Source organism: Carlito syrichta, unplaced genomic scaffold, assembly GCF_000164805.1.
Source record: "Carlito syrichta isolate Samal-C Ts95f unplaced genomic scaffold, Tarsius_syrichta-2.0.1 Scaffold315007, whole genome shotgun sequence".
Taxonomy (NCBI): Eukaryota; Metazoa; Chordata; class Mammalia; order Primates; family Tarsiidae; genus Carlito; species Carlito syrichta.
The window spans coordinates 182,551-197,955 of record NW_007259103.1 but is presented as its reverse complement, the minus strand read 5'-3'; the positions used below and the strand labels follow the sequence as shown (position 1 = coordinate 197,955).

General features: G+C 42.7%; 2 protein-coding genes across 2 annotated transcripts in view; one reads left to right on the top strand and one right to left on the bottom strand.

Moving 5' to 3' along the window:
* Nucleotides 1-10,818, bottom strand: part of NIM1K (NIM1 serine/threonine protein kinase) — a 25,552-nt gene extending 14,734 nt beyond the window's left edge. The window contains exon 1 of the mRNA XM_008072264.1: nucleotides 9,802-10,818. Within this exon, the coding sequence (XP_008070455.1) occupies nucleotides 9,802-10,093 (292 nt within the window). The 5' untranslated portion in view covers nucleotides 10,094-10,818. The remainder of the gene's footprint in view (nucleotides 1-9,801) is intronic.
* LOC103274842 lies at nucleotides 10,185-15,405 on the top strand. Its single transcript, XM_021706031.1, has 3 exons — nucleotides 10,185-10,264; nucleotides 10,521-10,709; nucleotides 14,702-15,405. Exons 1-3 carry the CDS (start codon nucleotides 10,185-10,187, stop codon nucleotides 15,069-15,071), a joined length of 639 nt encoding a protein of 212 aa, XP_021561706.1. The 3' UTR covers nucleotides 15,072-15,405.

The following is a 15,405-nucleotide window of genomic DNA, read 5'->3' as shown; positions in this document are numbered from 1 at the left end:
TTACTGGTCCTTAACACTGGAAATAACAGTACAATGGTTATAGCATTTCCAATACGGGACTTATTTTTTACAGAGAATTTCCCAAAGCTACTAACTGACCATTTTTAAAGTAAGAAATTGAAATTTCAATTTGCTGTATTAATGAATGTATTTAAGAGAGGCGATCACTTTTTTAAAACCAGTGGGCAGCCAGGTGTGGTGATGCGTGCCTGTAGTCCTAGCTACTTGAGAGCCTGAGGAGGGAGGATAGATTGACCCTAGGAATTCAAGGATGGCCTGGTAGCATAGTGAGACCACCATCTCTAAAATAAGAACAAAAACAAACAAACAAAAACCAGTGGACCTTCTTTATTAAGCTCTTCTACTGACCAAGTTAGTTCCTCAGCCCTGTCCTCCAAGGAGATCTCAGCCTAAAGCATCTACCGGAAGTACTCCCATGCATTGTTCCTTCTAATATTTCTTCCCACAGCACTATTGGCTTTTCATAAGTTCATATACTAACTTAATTCACCAAATATTTGTCAAGTGTTTAGTATTTACAATGCACGTAGGGGAACTGTAAGGATCAATATGTCTGACACCAAGGAGCTTATAGCTAGGACTCCCAAGATTTTCACTATATCCCAAATTTTGTTAAGTCCCAAATCTTTATTTCTCATCAGTCTGTCTCTTGGGGTCTAAAAAGGTTGTTAGACCTATTCATTTTGTGAGCTCCATGAACCTACCTCCAGATCAGTGCTTCCAAATCTACTCTCAAACTCATTTCTTCTCCTGAAGAAGTCATTAAAACTGGAAACCAAAGTCAACCTCAATTCCTCCTCTCCTTTGTCCCTTCCTGCTCTCATCCATCCAATGGGTCACAAGGTTTTCCAATATTCTAAAGCACTTTTTCAAACGCATCCCCTTCTCTACATCCTCACTGCTGCTTCCTTTGTTGAGATGGACATCATCACTTATCTGAACCATTAGAATAATATTTTTTCCTGCTTGCCTTGACTCGTGTCACTCCCTGACTTCAATTCACCTTCCTCACTGAAATAAAATCATATTAATCACTTTTTTGTTTGTTTTGTTTTGTTTTGTTAGAGTCTCACTCTGTTACCCAGACCAGAGTGCAGTGGCCGCTACCGGCCACTGCAGCCTCGACCTGCTGGGCTCCCGCGATCCTTCCGCCTCAGCCTTTTGAGTAGCCAGAATTACAGGCACGCGCTACCACTTCTGGCTGATTTTTGATTTACTGTAGAGATGAGGTCTCGCCAAGTTGCCCAGGCGGGTCTCGAACCTGCAGGCTCAGGCAATCCACTCACCTCAGCCTCCCAAAGTGCGGGATTACAGGCTGAGCCACTGAGCCCGGCCATCACTTATGTTAATAGCTTCGTTAAGGCTCTTTAATATCTCCCCAATACCTAAATGACAAAATCTGAGTAGGCAAGAAGACTTCCCATGATTGAGTCTCTGCCTACTTCACTCATATTATCTCCCTCCCACTATCTGTGGGTGCACCTCATGCTCCAGAGTCACTGAATTGCTTTTTTTAATTTTAGAGTTGTGGAATACAAGTGAGGATTTACTACATAAGTAAGTTGCATGCAGGTGATGTTTGGACTTCTATCTGGCACTGAATAACTCTTAAGACTCCAAATACTTCCCACATTTGTTTGGACCTCCATGTACTTTACATCTTATCTCTATTCCTGGAATTATCTTTCCCCTGTGCCTTGTAAAATTTCTCCTCGAATCTTGAAACCCATTGCAGACCTTTCTTACTCAATAGACCCTTCCTGGATTCCATCAGGCACAGGTGAACAACACTTGGTGCCTTCCTCTGTGACAGACTTATCAATTGTTTTCTGTCTGTCTCCATTAAAAGATTGCGAGTTCTCTATCAGGCAGCAAATATATCTTATTCATTTCTGGAAAGTCTAGAACAAAGTATGTGCTTAGGAGATATTTATTATATAAATGTTTTTAAAAAGAATGAATGAACTAATAAATAAATAAAATGAGAGGGAAGAAGGAAGTATCTTAGAAACATGAGACTAGAATACGGGGGAGGAAGAGGTCAGGGAGGGCAGCCACAGAGAAAAGCACAGACATCTTCTGTGTTTTCAACTTCAGTTTGTGACAGCAGATGGGATGTAAAATATTCAGGAGTCAAGTGCATCATCTCTTTTGAGAAATTTCTAATCAGACTAAAAGGGGGCTCATGATGGCTCTCAGCCTGCCCTATCAGCTTGCAGGGCCCAGGGGAATCTAAGCTGTTAGTATAAAAATAAACCCCAGCCACAGGGACCCATCTTGGAGCCTTCTTTCTAGAGATCCAGAGCAGCTGGTGCCTTCTAATTTTTTATTTTTATTTTTTAAACTACTGTCCTGAGAGCACTAAAACTCTCTGCTTTCCCAGGAATCTCCGCCATTAACTTATCCAGATTATTCATATATACTAGAAAATCTGATGGCAAATTCAGGCAGGTTGGCTTGGTATGGGGGCCCTATTTGTACAAACCACTATCCACCTTCCTTCCCTCTTGTGCATGTATTATCCCAAAATCAGGGGGTGAGATTGTCTCTGACAATGGGGTTACTCTGTAGTAGGTTAGGTATGAGGAGAACTTGCCAATGGGGACATACAAGGCACCCATCTGCTCAGCAGGAAAATGCTATGTTCTCTGAAACTCGTGGGTACTAGTATGGTTAGGTTTTTTTTGTTGTTTGTTTGTTTTTGAGTTGGAGTCTCACTCTGTCACCCAGACTGGTGTGCAGTGGCCGCTCCTGGCCACTGCAGCCTCCATCTGCTGGGCTCCGGCCATCCTTCCGCCTCAGCCTTCCGAGTAGCCGAAATTACAGGCATGCGCTACCACGCCCGGCTGATTTTTTGATTTATTGTAGAGATGAGGTCTCGCCTGCCCAGGCGGGTCTCGAACCTGCAGGCTCAGGCAATCCACTCACCTCAGCCTCCCAAAGGCGCGGGATTACGGGCTGAGCCACCGTTAGTTTTATATCACAACAGACAAGAAGCCTTTGGAACTCAAGAAGCACATCACTATATAAACACCAGTTGTTATTATTGTATCTTTTTCCTTCTGTCCTTTCACATCATATTAATTAAATCAAATAATACAATGGCTTGCTTAAAGGTCTTCAATAGCTCCTCAATACCTAAATGACAAAATGCAAATATGCAAGAAGATTCTCCATGATCAAGCCTCTGCCACTTTATCTTCCTCCCACTATTCTGTGGGGGCACTTCATGCTCTGGAATTGGGCACTTTCTTGTTCCTGGCTTGTAGACACTTCTCAGTTTATCTGGCTAATGTTTTTATGGTAGATATGTCTGCCAAGTAGCTGCCCTCTCTACACACCCTTCTCAGAGACACTTCTTTGGATCTCAGGCTCTGCTGAGAGAATAGTGGGCCATGTGTCCTTAAGGGCTGCAGCTCACTCTCACAGTGTGCCCTTGACTGAAAGGTAGCCCATCACTGGCTGGTTAGTGAGCCAACTCATTCTTTCTCTTTAAAACTTGAACTGACATAGTTTAAAACTAGTAGAAGCTGGGCTCGGTGGCTCAGCCTGTAATCTCGTGCCTTTGGGAAGCTGAGGTGAGTGGATTGCCTGAGCCTGCGGGTTCCAGACCTACCTGGGCAACTTGGTGAGACCTCATCTCTACAATAAAAAAAAAAAAAAAAATTAGCCGGGCGTGGTAGCACGCGCCTGTAGTTCTAGCTACTTGGAAGACTGAGGCGAAAGGATCGCCGGAGCCCAGCAGGTCGAGGCTGCGGGAGCGGCCACTGCACTCCAGTCTGAGCGACAGAGTGAGACTCCAATTCAAAAAATAAAATAAAATAAAAATAAAATAAAACTAGTAGGATGGAGAGGGTCAGCAAAGCTGAGGGATTGTGTAGATGTGGGACTGGCCACAATCATTCTTGGCCACAGTGTGCCTTCTGATAATCAGGAATTGGAAAGCTAGTTCGCAGAAAGATGTAGAAAGATGGAACAGATTCATCAAGGAAAGGAGAAGGGTCCCCAAGAAAGCAAAGGAGATGGAAAGAGTAACATCTTGAGACCTGGCCCTATTTCCCTGCTGTGGATCCGTAGAATTCCCCTGTACTCAAAATACCCCTTCCCATGTGAGTTCCTGCAAACAAGTTTCAAACTGTAGTACTGCCACTTCTGGGCCTCTGTTTCCTCCTCTGTAAAACACAGGAGGACTAGATGATGTCGGTTTTCCAAAGTGGAACCTTAAGTACTCATGAGGCTGAAATGGTTTTAGTGCATGGAAACAGCCTTAAATAGCATTGAATTAATGGCGTAAAGGTGATTTCATTTCAGTTCTCTTTTAATTATTCTAATTAAGGCAAAGAGAAAGTCCGAGAATTGATTGTGAGCATATTTTTAAAAATTACTTTCTATTACTTGGTAATTTTCCTTGAGCACTTTTTAATTTGTTTCCATTGTAATTATTTTACCATTACCTTCTATATATAGAAAGTCATATTGGTTTTTCATTGTTATAATAATATTAAACTTTCTTTTGAAATAAGTTTAAGTAAATAATAAAGTTGTACCAGTGATACTATGTACGTCACATGTGTTATTTCTAATTTTCTCAACAACTCTTTTTTCCTTTTTAGAGTTGAGATCTTACTCTGTCACCCAGGCTGGAGTGCAGTGTCATGATCATGGTTCACTGCAGCCTCCAACTCCTGAACTCAAGCCATCCTCCCACCTCAGCCTCCCAAGTAGCTAGGACTACAGATATGCACTACCATACCAGCTAATTTTAAAAATTCTTAGAGGTGAGGTCTTGCTATGTTGTCTAGGCTTGTCTTGAACTCCTGGTCTCAAACAGTTCTCCTGCCTCAGTCTCCCACATTCCTGGAATTACAAATGTGAGCTGCCATCTGAATCATTATCTCTATTTTACAGCGGAGGCACCTAAGGACCAAATGTGCTCTAAGTCAGATGCCTAGTAAGTTACTGAATGAGGTTTCAAACAAATTTTTTGATCCTGAAGTTCATACTCTTTCTATTCATCTTGCTTCCTCTCCATTAGAATCTAAAATCTGAACCCACATTGATATGAAACTGTTCCAAGTTGGCCATACCCAGTAACCTTTGGTCAGACTATAGCCTCTGTGACCCTTCTGCAGCATTGGACACTCTCTTTGAATTTCTCTCCTGGTTTGGCTGTATCTAACTTCTCCTGTACCCTTCCAGTTCATGTCTTCTGGTCCCTCATCTCCCTATGTGTTTTGTCTTTTGTCTTCCATTCTTACTTTCAGCAATTGAAAAGCAACATCTGGTCCTATGAAATCTGAGTTACAGATCTAGATCTAATTTTATGAGTAAAGATTTAAAAGCTGCCCCTTAAATCTGGTGCTATGTGTTAAAAGTTTTCAACGCATACCCTCTGACCAAGAGAGCTATCATCTAGGAATGTACGCTAAGAAAACTCATACAAGTATGCAAAGAAGTTTGGGAAAGGGTAATCTCTGGAATATTATCAATAACAGCAAAACTTTAGAAAGGATCCAAATGTTAATCCATAGGGGCTAGGTTAAAGAATTTATACTGCAACTATATAATGAAATACTATCTGCTCTTTAAAAGATGAGAGTATAGATAGATATAAACATATATACACACATATATAGACATTGAAAAATATCTCTAATGGCATTGAAAAACCAGTGTTCATGGAGCAAGAATGAATGATCCCCTTGCCACATTTAAAACAATTCCAAATATAAAGTGTCAACTAGGATGTAAAACAGTAGTTATTGAGATGTAAAAAGGCTGTTCTCCACTCTTCTGCACTGTCCTCCTCGGCTCCTCAGTGATTGCCATCTATTTCCACGATCACCTCAATGTGAACTCTGGTCTGACTTCATGCCTATGTCCCTGATTGGAGCATGCAGCTGCCCAGCAGACAGCTCCTCCTGGATGGCAGTATTTTCATTCATCATTTTCCCTCCCAAATCTGCTCTTTTTCTGCATTTTCCTATTTCTATTTTTTTTTATTTTTGTTTTTCAAGTTGGAATCTTATTCTGTCACCCAGGGTGGAGTGCAGTGGCATGATCACAGCTCACCACAGTCTCAACCTCCGGGCTCAGGCAGTCCTTCCGCCTCAGCCTCTCAAGTAGCTGGGACTACAGGCATCTGCCATCATGCCTGGCTAATTTTTTATTTTTTGTAGAGGTGAGGTGTAGCTATGTTTCCCAGGTTGGTCTTGAATGCCTAGGTTCAAGCGATTCTCCTGCCTTGGTCTCCCAAAGTGCTGGGATTACAGGCATGAGCCAACATGCCTGGCAATATGTTTTCCTATTTATGTTAAAGACATCACTGTTCTTTTGGTTCACACAGTCAAGTAAGGCAAGAGGTAAAGCAAGGTCATTGCCTTCTTCCATCCTTGCATCTTCAGTTCCACATGTTATCAACTGTGATGGTTAATTTTATCAATTTGACTGGATCAAGTGGTGCCCGGACATTTGATAAAATATTACTCCAGCTGTGTCTATGAGGGTGTTTCTGGAAGAGATTAACACTGCATCAGTAGACTGAGTAAAGCAGATTGTCCTCCCCAGTGTGGGTGGACATTGCTCAATCAGTTGAAGACCTGAATAGAACAAAAAGACTCCACATGAGGTAACTGCTTCTGCCTGCCTGCCTTAAGCTGAGACATTGCTGTTTTTTCGCCTTCAGACTCAAACTGAACACTGGTTCTTCTTGGGTCATGGCCTGCTGATTTTCACAGAAATTTACACCAGTGAGGGTCTCCAATTTACTGACTGCAGATCTTGGAACATCTCAGTCTCCATAATTACATGAGCCAATTCCTTATGACCTCTCTCTCTCTCCCTCTCCCCTCCTCTCCCCCCCCCTCTCTCTCTTTCTCTCTCTCTCTCACACACACACACGCACACGCACACGCGCACACGCACATGCACACACACAAACACACATCCTACTGGTGTTATTTCTCTGGAGAATCCTAACACATCAATCCACCCAATCCTCCAGATTCTTCTCTTCAGCATCACCTAGCTCCACTTTTCTATTTTGACTGTCACCTTCCTAGTTTAGAATTTCCTCCTCTCTGGCTGGACTATCACTAGATATTCTCCTGCCTCTTGTGTTTCTCTTTTCCACTTCCTTCATTCTCACCACTATAAGATTTCTCTTCCAAAAGTCCTGATCTAATCACAAAAATCCTGTTGATTCTTCACTAAGAAAAATAATCCAAAAGACAATGTTCAAAGTCCATCATGATTCAGCCTTGACTTGGCTATCCAGACCTTTCTCCTACTTCTCCTAGTGTTTGGAGAAACTGTACTATTTCCCCACATTTATGATTTTGCTCACTTTTTCCTTCTAGTTAACCTCCTAACTCTTCTCTGTCCTACAGTCATTGTCTTTCTAAAATCCTATCCCTCCTTCAGATATAGCTCAAATTCTATCCCTATTTAAAATCTTCCACAGTGTTCCTAAGGTAGAAGAGTATCTCTCCCTCCTTTAAGCCCACAGGTTTTCTCTTGTATATTTTTCAAACCCTAGCTTGTGCTGTACTTATTTGCATATGTCTTCTCTTTCTTCCCTTAAACTTGAGGGTGGAGACTGTATCTTTATATCCCTCAAGGCCTAACATAGTGATCCTATTGTTTGTCTAAATGAATAATAAAAGCATATTATCCCAAGTGAGAGAAATTTGGAAGTTAGACATAGCATGGAAACCTGACACAATACTTCATAATGGATTTTTAAATACGAATAATACCTGGAGTATCCATTTGTAGCAAATATTTTAAAAATACTATCTTGAAAGCTGTCTGTATGTGTAAGATATTGTAGGCAAGTGTTTCTTAGCACTGCATGTTCATAAGAATCACCTGGAGAATTTTTAAATAATACCCATGCCTAGTCCCACTCCAGACCAATTACAGCAAACACTGTAATTTTTTGGAGGGTGGGTTCTGGGTACTGATTTTTTTAAACCTTCCCAAATAATTCAAATGTGCAATCAGAATTGAAAACTATGACTCTAGAGAATGGCAGCTGAATTGAGCTCTGTGTGTAGAGATGGGCAAGAGGAATGAATTCCTGATGATAAAGATATTTTTATTGATCTTTGGTTGTATAAAGGCAAGGAAAAGCTTAAGCAATTGTCAAATAACATCAATTAACTAACATTCATTGAACACTTACTCATTAATCCTTATGACATCCTATGAAGTAAGCATTGTTATTGGCTGCATTTTATTTATTTATTTTATTTATTTTTTATTTTTGAGTTGGAGTCTCACTCTGTCGCCCAGACTGGAGTGCAGTGGCCGCTCCCGGCCACTGCAGCCTCGACCTGCTGGGCTCAGGCAATCCTTCTGCCTCAGTCTTCCGTGTAGCTGGAACTACAGGCGTGCGCTACCACACCCAGCTAGTTTTTGATTTATTGTAGAGATGAGGTCTTGCCAAGTTGCCCAGGTGGGTCTGGAACTCGCGGGCTCAGGCAATCCACTCACCTCAGCCTCCCAAAGGCGCGGGATTACAGGCTGAGCCACCGAGCCCGGCTGGCTGCATTTTATAAATGAAGAATCTGAGGCTCAGAGTAGTACTGTAATTTACCCAGGTAAGCAAGTAGAGCAGTTGAGATGTGAAGACATGAATTCAGACACTCGGGCTTCAGAGCAAGGTAGAAGAGACCTGAAAGTCCAGTGACCTGGGAATGTGTGTGGGTGTGTGTGGGATGCATGTATGCCTGCATGTACGTGGGGCTTTTTCTATGGAGACCAAGCACAAGGATTGGAGAGTCATGGGACTGGGGATTGCAGAAGAAAAGAAAACAAAAGACAACTCTGACATAAGAAAAGAGAGGCCTTGGAGACCTGGTGGTAGGCTGGGTCCAAGGAGAGAGAATGTCAGTAAGGGACTCTTGGGAGGGGATAGAACCCAGGGGATTTAGGAACTTGGTAAATTACGCCAAGTTGCAAGTGTTTTTTTTCCATCTTGTAACTCCCTTGTGGTAACCTCCAGGCTTCAGCTAAGTTAGAGGTACCTTGGGGGGGGGTGCCCACTATGAGGCTGAAGCAGCAGAGGAGTGTTGGGTTCTCCATACAGTTTCTCCCTGAGGGAATGTGAATGCCACCACTCCCAGAATGGTAGGCACTGCTAATCCAAAATCAGAGTGACCAGTACGCAAGCAAGTGTGGAGTGAGGAACCAAACACCAAAGAGAGTAGGGACAGGGTATACTGAATGCCTTTCCCCCAAATATTACCAAAGTAGCAGCCTCTGCTTAGGAGGGGAAACTGGACCTTGTTATCCAGAGACAGTAGCCATTGGGAGGTTTCCTGTGCCACTCTGTGCCATTGCTACTGACAAACATAAATAGAAGCTATAAGGATGGGCTTGTGATATGAGTTGCCTTGGAACCAAGCCACACTCCACTTTCCCTCTTGAAGGTCTCATTGGAGAGGGCAGATTCCCCTGTTTGAGTGACCTTCTCTGTATGGTGCAGCAGGAAGGTTTTAGGGGTTGAAATCATCTAAGATTGAACTGCTGAAGCCACATTTAATTTCTTTGGATCTCAGTTTCCCTATCTGCGAAGTGAAGATCAAAATACTGATCTCACAGGGTTACCGTGAAAGTTAACTGTGAGAATCACGGAAGGCAGCTGTCAAAGGGCTTGGGTCTGACAGGGGCTCTCTGAAGTCATTTTCCTGGCCTCCCTGGTCCTGGCCGTCTAACGCCACCCGCATACTAGATCCCAACCCCAAGCGGTCTGCTCCTTGGGAAGTCAGATCCTACCTTTGGTTAGGCAGTGAATCCCGAGCTTGACTTGGGAAAAGTTTCCGCTTCCGATTTCCCCTCGAATTCGGTAGAAGCCTATCCGTTTCCCCAAGGTGATCTCCCTCACCACCTTCTCATCTTGGGACAGGTCCTGTGTCAGCTTCTCGAAGGGTGTCAGCTGGTGGAGCTGTTCCTCCTCACCCTCCTTGCTGCACTCTGCCTGACAGCCACTTTCTACGCTGTCGCGCCGATCCCACCGGGCAGAGTGGGGGTTCACCAGGCCGCTTCCATTCGCGTACACTGCAGTCATCGTCCACCGCAGGCTCACGTCTCCATCTCCGCGAAGAGCCACCGATCGAGGGCGGGTTGCAGAGGGGCGGGAGCGTCCCAGAGGGTGGGGGATGCGAGCTGAGGACCGCCAGCGCCCAGGGTTCGCGAGAGGTGTCCTAAAAACTGGACAGAAACTCCTCGCAGTCTCCTTGTGAGTCCAGGGAGAGGAAGGCAGCCAACGCGGGGCCTAATCTGTCCGGCCCGGCCCAGCCCAAAGCCACTCGCCTCACTTCCCACCTTCCCTCACATCGAACGTGCAGTTGCTAGCTATAGGAGTGGGCACATGTCCAGTTACCATAGCAACCTCCCGGATGGGACGCCAGGAACTTTCTGGCCAGAGCGGGGGATCTGATGCTCTGTGGTAGGTGGCTGTACCTCAGGACAAAGGCTTTCGTTTATTTCCCTAGATGGTTAGGGAACCTTGCGCTTTGGTTTGTAAAAGCCGCTGGAAGGCCCCCCAAGACCCTGCTGCCAGTGCTTATCTCTGACCTTCATTTTGGGCTTCTCTTGCCTCCAGCCGCAGCGCCCTGGAGACCTAATGATCTGGACCCCAGGAAAGAAGAAACTTTCAAATCAGCCTTCTGGTCACACGGGCAGTCAGAGCAGGATTAAATCCCTGCAATATCACTTTAGCCGGCCTTTATTTAGATGAGCCTTCCTCTAAGCCACGAGCTGTCTTGAAAATTTGGCGGGTGCTGGTTCTTCCTAAGAAGAGAGTAAGAAAATTGTTAGCTCATGCTAATGTACTGTGGAGAATTTATAATGACTGTGAAGCTGCTTTGTAAGCATTGATCTAAAAGAACTCCACAGATTTATGAGTCATATCAGTAGTAGGAGCTTGATTACAAATGATTTAGGAAGAAAAAAATATATATATGCATACACCCCTCAATCTACATTTTAGAAAAGCTCTTATAGTCTGCACATATTTCTCACAAAATCATTTTTCTTTTTCTCGAAGTCTGGGAAAATACGTATATTCCTTTGGGTTGCTTTAAAGAGAGATTTTTAAAATAATAGGATGGTGTTGATAATAAGACTCCAACTCAAAAAAAAAAAAAAAAAAGACTCTCGATGACTATTAGTTTTCAAAGTTTCTCATATTTATTCAAATAATATTGTATCTTCTTTACTTTGTTATGATCTTGTACAACTTTTCCTGTAATAATTGCTTCCACTCTTTTGTCATTCTGTGACAAAGGCTAATTTTTCCTTTTATATTTATTATTTGAATTTTTCTGATCAGATGTCAGCTTCTAGGCTCAGCATCTCATTTTGAAGATGTAGAAATGAATGGTTTATGGCATTGCCAGTCATAAGTGGTACTGCCCAGCTACAATGTCTACCAGGCTTTTTTTTCCCCCTGCACTCATCAGTAGGAAATAAACTCTTCCTCAACTGAATTCACACAGCACTTTGTGCATTTTCCAAAATGTCTCATCTCCATGAAGGTGAGAACTGGGTTGAGTTTATTTGTATGTTCTTTTCCTCCTCTCTCCCTCAACATGCATTGTGATGCCCTAATATAGAAAATGTTCACAAAATAAATGTGTATTGAGGCCTGATATGGTGGCTCTCATCTATCATCCTAGCACTTTGGGAGGCCAAGGTAAGATAATTATTTGAGACCGGGCTTGGTGGCTCAGCCTTGTAATCCCGTGCTTTGGGAGGCTGAGGTGAGTGAATTGCCTGAGCCCGTGGGTTCGAGACCCACCTGGGCAACTTGGCGAAACCTTATCTCTACAATAAATGAAAAATTAGCTGGGTGTGGTAGCGCATGCCTGTAGTTCCAGCTACTTGGAAGGCGGAGGCGGAAGGATCGCCGGAGTCCAGCAGGTTGAGGCTGCAGTGGCGGGGAGCGGCCACTGCACTCCAGTCTGGGCGACAGAGTGAGACTCCAACTCAAAAAAAAAAAAAAAAAAAAGATAATTATTTGAGCCCAGGAGTTCGAGACCAGCTGGGGCAACATAGTGAGACCTCATCTCTACAAAAAACATCAAAAAATTAGCAGGGTATGGTGGCATGTGCTTGGAGTCCCAGCTACGCAGGAGGCTGAGGTGAAAAGATCATCTGAGCCCAGAAAGGATGAGGTTATGGTGAGTTGAGTTAGTGCTACTGCACTCCAGCCTGGAGCAAGACCCTGTCTCAAAAAAAAAAAAAAGTTTGTTGAACTTGATTTTTGGACTTGGACTTTCTGAACTAAAAACTTGACTGAAAACCTAAGAGACTGTCTTGGAAATGTGGATTTCCACCTCTGCTTGATGTTATTACATTATTACAACTTTGTGCAGGGTTGCCTATGCTGTAGTTAAGTATGAGGTTGCCAAATAAACATAAGTATGAGCTGAATAGAGGAGGCTGTTCTTATTTCTGCATAGAGGAAGCTGGAAGAATGATGAAGAACAGAGGCTTAAAATGGGTGGGGTGGTAGTAACTAAAAACAACTCTAGGTTATAAACTAATTAGGATGTTTCAAAAACATTTTTAAGATAAAAGATTCTTAATTAGGGTGAGGAAAATCTAAGTAACTGATTCTTAATTGTCCTGAGGTTACAGACTCCTTTGAATGTTAAAAAAACCTATGACACCATTTCCAGAGGGGGGAAAAGAAACGTACCCACACAATTTGCGTCCAATATTAAGAGTCTCACAGACATTCTGAAACCTATCTTTGTACCTCAGGTTAAGAATCTCTGTAAAGGTCAAGTGACAGTAGACCCTAGATTCCTGGCAGAAAGATACCATGCAGTTTTTATGAGAGATTAGAAGTGAAGTAACATTGATCATAATGCTGAAAGAAACTTTAGTTTGACCCAAGGAAAAGAGGAATAAAGGTTTTTGAAAGGGCCAGGGGCAGTGGCTTATACCTGTAATCCAAGCACTTTGGGAGGCAAAGGAGGGAGGAGCGCTTGAGCCCAGGAGCTCAAAACCAGCCTAAGCAATACAGTGAGTCCTCATCTTTACAAAAAGTTAAAAAAAAAAAAAAATTAGCTGGATGTAGAGGCACATGCTTGTAGTCCCAGTCACTCAGGAAACTGAGGTGGAAGGATTGCCTGAGTTCAGGAGATTGAGGCTGTGGCAAGCGGTGATCACACCATGGCACTCCAGCCTCAGCGACAGAGTGAGCCTTCAAATCAAAAAGAAAAAAAAATTTTTTTGACAAGATGCAGTACTTCATCAACTCATGTTCTAGCAGACTCTACGAAGACCTTTTTGGCTCCGTGTGTTCTCCAGTGCCTCATCGTTGTGCTGTCCTCATCACTGAGCGAATTGTACTCCAACTAGACATGCACCTGGAATCTGCATTTTATTTTTCTCTCATCTCCTGGAGTTCTGCACAGAGCCTGGTATCTACTTGATAAAAACATGTTGAAAAGGAATGGACTAACCTACCAATTTATCCAGAAATGGATATTTTTATTTTTAAAGTAAAAATGCTATTCCAGCATTTACTTGAATTATATCAGAAAGCTTACTTCAGTCCACATTTCTAAGGCCTGGGCTACTCTTTATTAGCTGTTAGGGTCCCTAGCTTGACCTTTTGTGGAGGTGAAAGTTTAGTCCAAAGTTCCACTGAAAATTTCAACAGGACTCCTTAGAAATGCACATTTCCCCCAACCCTGCCCCTTTCAAAGGATCAGCTCTTCCCAAGCACTCAGGACTCAGGTTTTCTTCTGCACCTGCTGCCTATCACCTCCTGCCCAAGTGATGGTCCAGGATTTATTTTACACTTGCTGGTTCCCCACCTCACCTGATTTGGGCTCTATACTTTGAACTCCATTCAGACCCTGGGATTTGAGGCTACAGGTATCTCCCAGGATTCCTCTTCCTCCCCTCCCAATTTGACCTAGAGGGAGGGATCAGACACAATTGTCAAGTGTGGACAGGTTCTGTCTTGAATTACATACTCTACACCCACAAATTAAATTGCTTGCAAAATGGTCTTGAACCAATGGTCTTGCCTTTAATGGCCAGCAAGACAGTTAATCTTCCACTTAGATCAGATAAAGAGATTTTTACACTTTTGCAAATGTTTCTGTTGTTTGTACTGAGGATGAATTGCAATTTGAAACAGTTAACAAACCCACTTGTGGGGGAGGGAGGAAATTGAACTTTACTACTACTCTGAAATAAATTCTAAATAAATCACCTAAGTAAATATAAAATAAATAAAATCATAAAATACTAGAAAGAACCCAGACTTTTATTTTATAATCTCAGAAAAGTTCATAAAAGAAAACATTAAATTTTGACTACATAAAACTGTAACTTTCTGTTTGCCAAAAGTATCATTAATAGATAGACAAAAATCAAATGATAAAGTGGTAGGGAAGATTTTCCAACATATATAATAGACAGAGGGCTAATTTGCTACAGAAAGAAAGAATTTTACAAATTGATAAGGAAAAATACCAATATATCCAAAGAAAGAAAACTGATAAAGAACATGAATAGACATTTCACAGAAAATATAAATGGTTCTATACTATGTAAAAAGATGCTCAACTTCACTTAAAACCAAAGGAACATCCACAAAAACTACAGTAAAATTAGATTTTTTTGGATATTAAAAAAATTTTCGGAGCAGTGTGAAGAAGAGGCAAGAACGACCCCCCTTACCGACCAAAGCCCACGCGCCGCTCCATCCCCACGTCCAACGCCTTAGTTCCGCTGCCATCACCACTGTGCCCAAGAGAAGGGCTGAAGGGGATGCTAAAGGAGATAAAGCCAGAGTGAAGGACGAACCCCAGAGAAGATCTGCAAGGTTGTCTGCTAAACCTGCTCCTCCAAAGCCAGAGCCCAAGCCTAAGAAGGCCCCAGCTAAGAAGGGAGAGACGGTACCCAGAGGGAAAAAGGGAAAAGCCAGTGCTGGCAAGGAGGGGAATAACCCTGCAGAAAATGGAGATGCCAAAACAGACCAGACGCAGAAAGCTGAAAGTGCTGGAGATGCCAAGTGAAGTGTGTGCATTTTTGATAACTGTGTATTTCTGGTGACTGTACGGTTTGAAATACTATTTTTTATCAAGTTTTATAAAAATGCAGAATTTTTTTTTTTTTTAAGCTATGTTGTTAGCACACAGAGAATTTCATTGTTGTTTTTGGGGAAAAGGGCATATGTCACTAATAGAATGTCTCCAAAGTTAAATTGATGTGGGGAAAACACCTTTCGCTTCTAGTTTTAAGAGACTTCCTCTTGGCTTCCAGGAGGAGGGATTCCCCGACGTTGACACACATAGCCACCTTGGTACAAACACCTTGTGGTGTGGAAAAACATTCATTTTTAATTTTTTT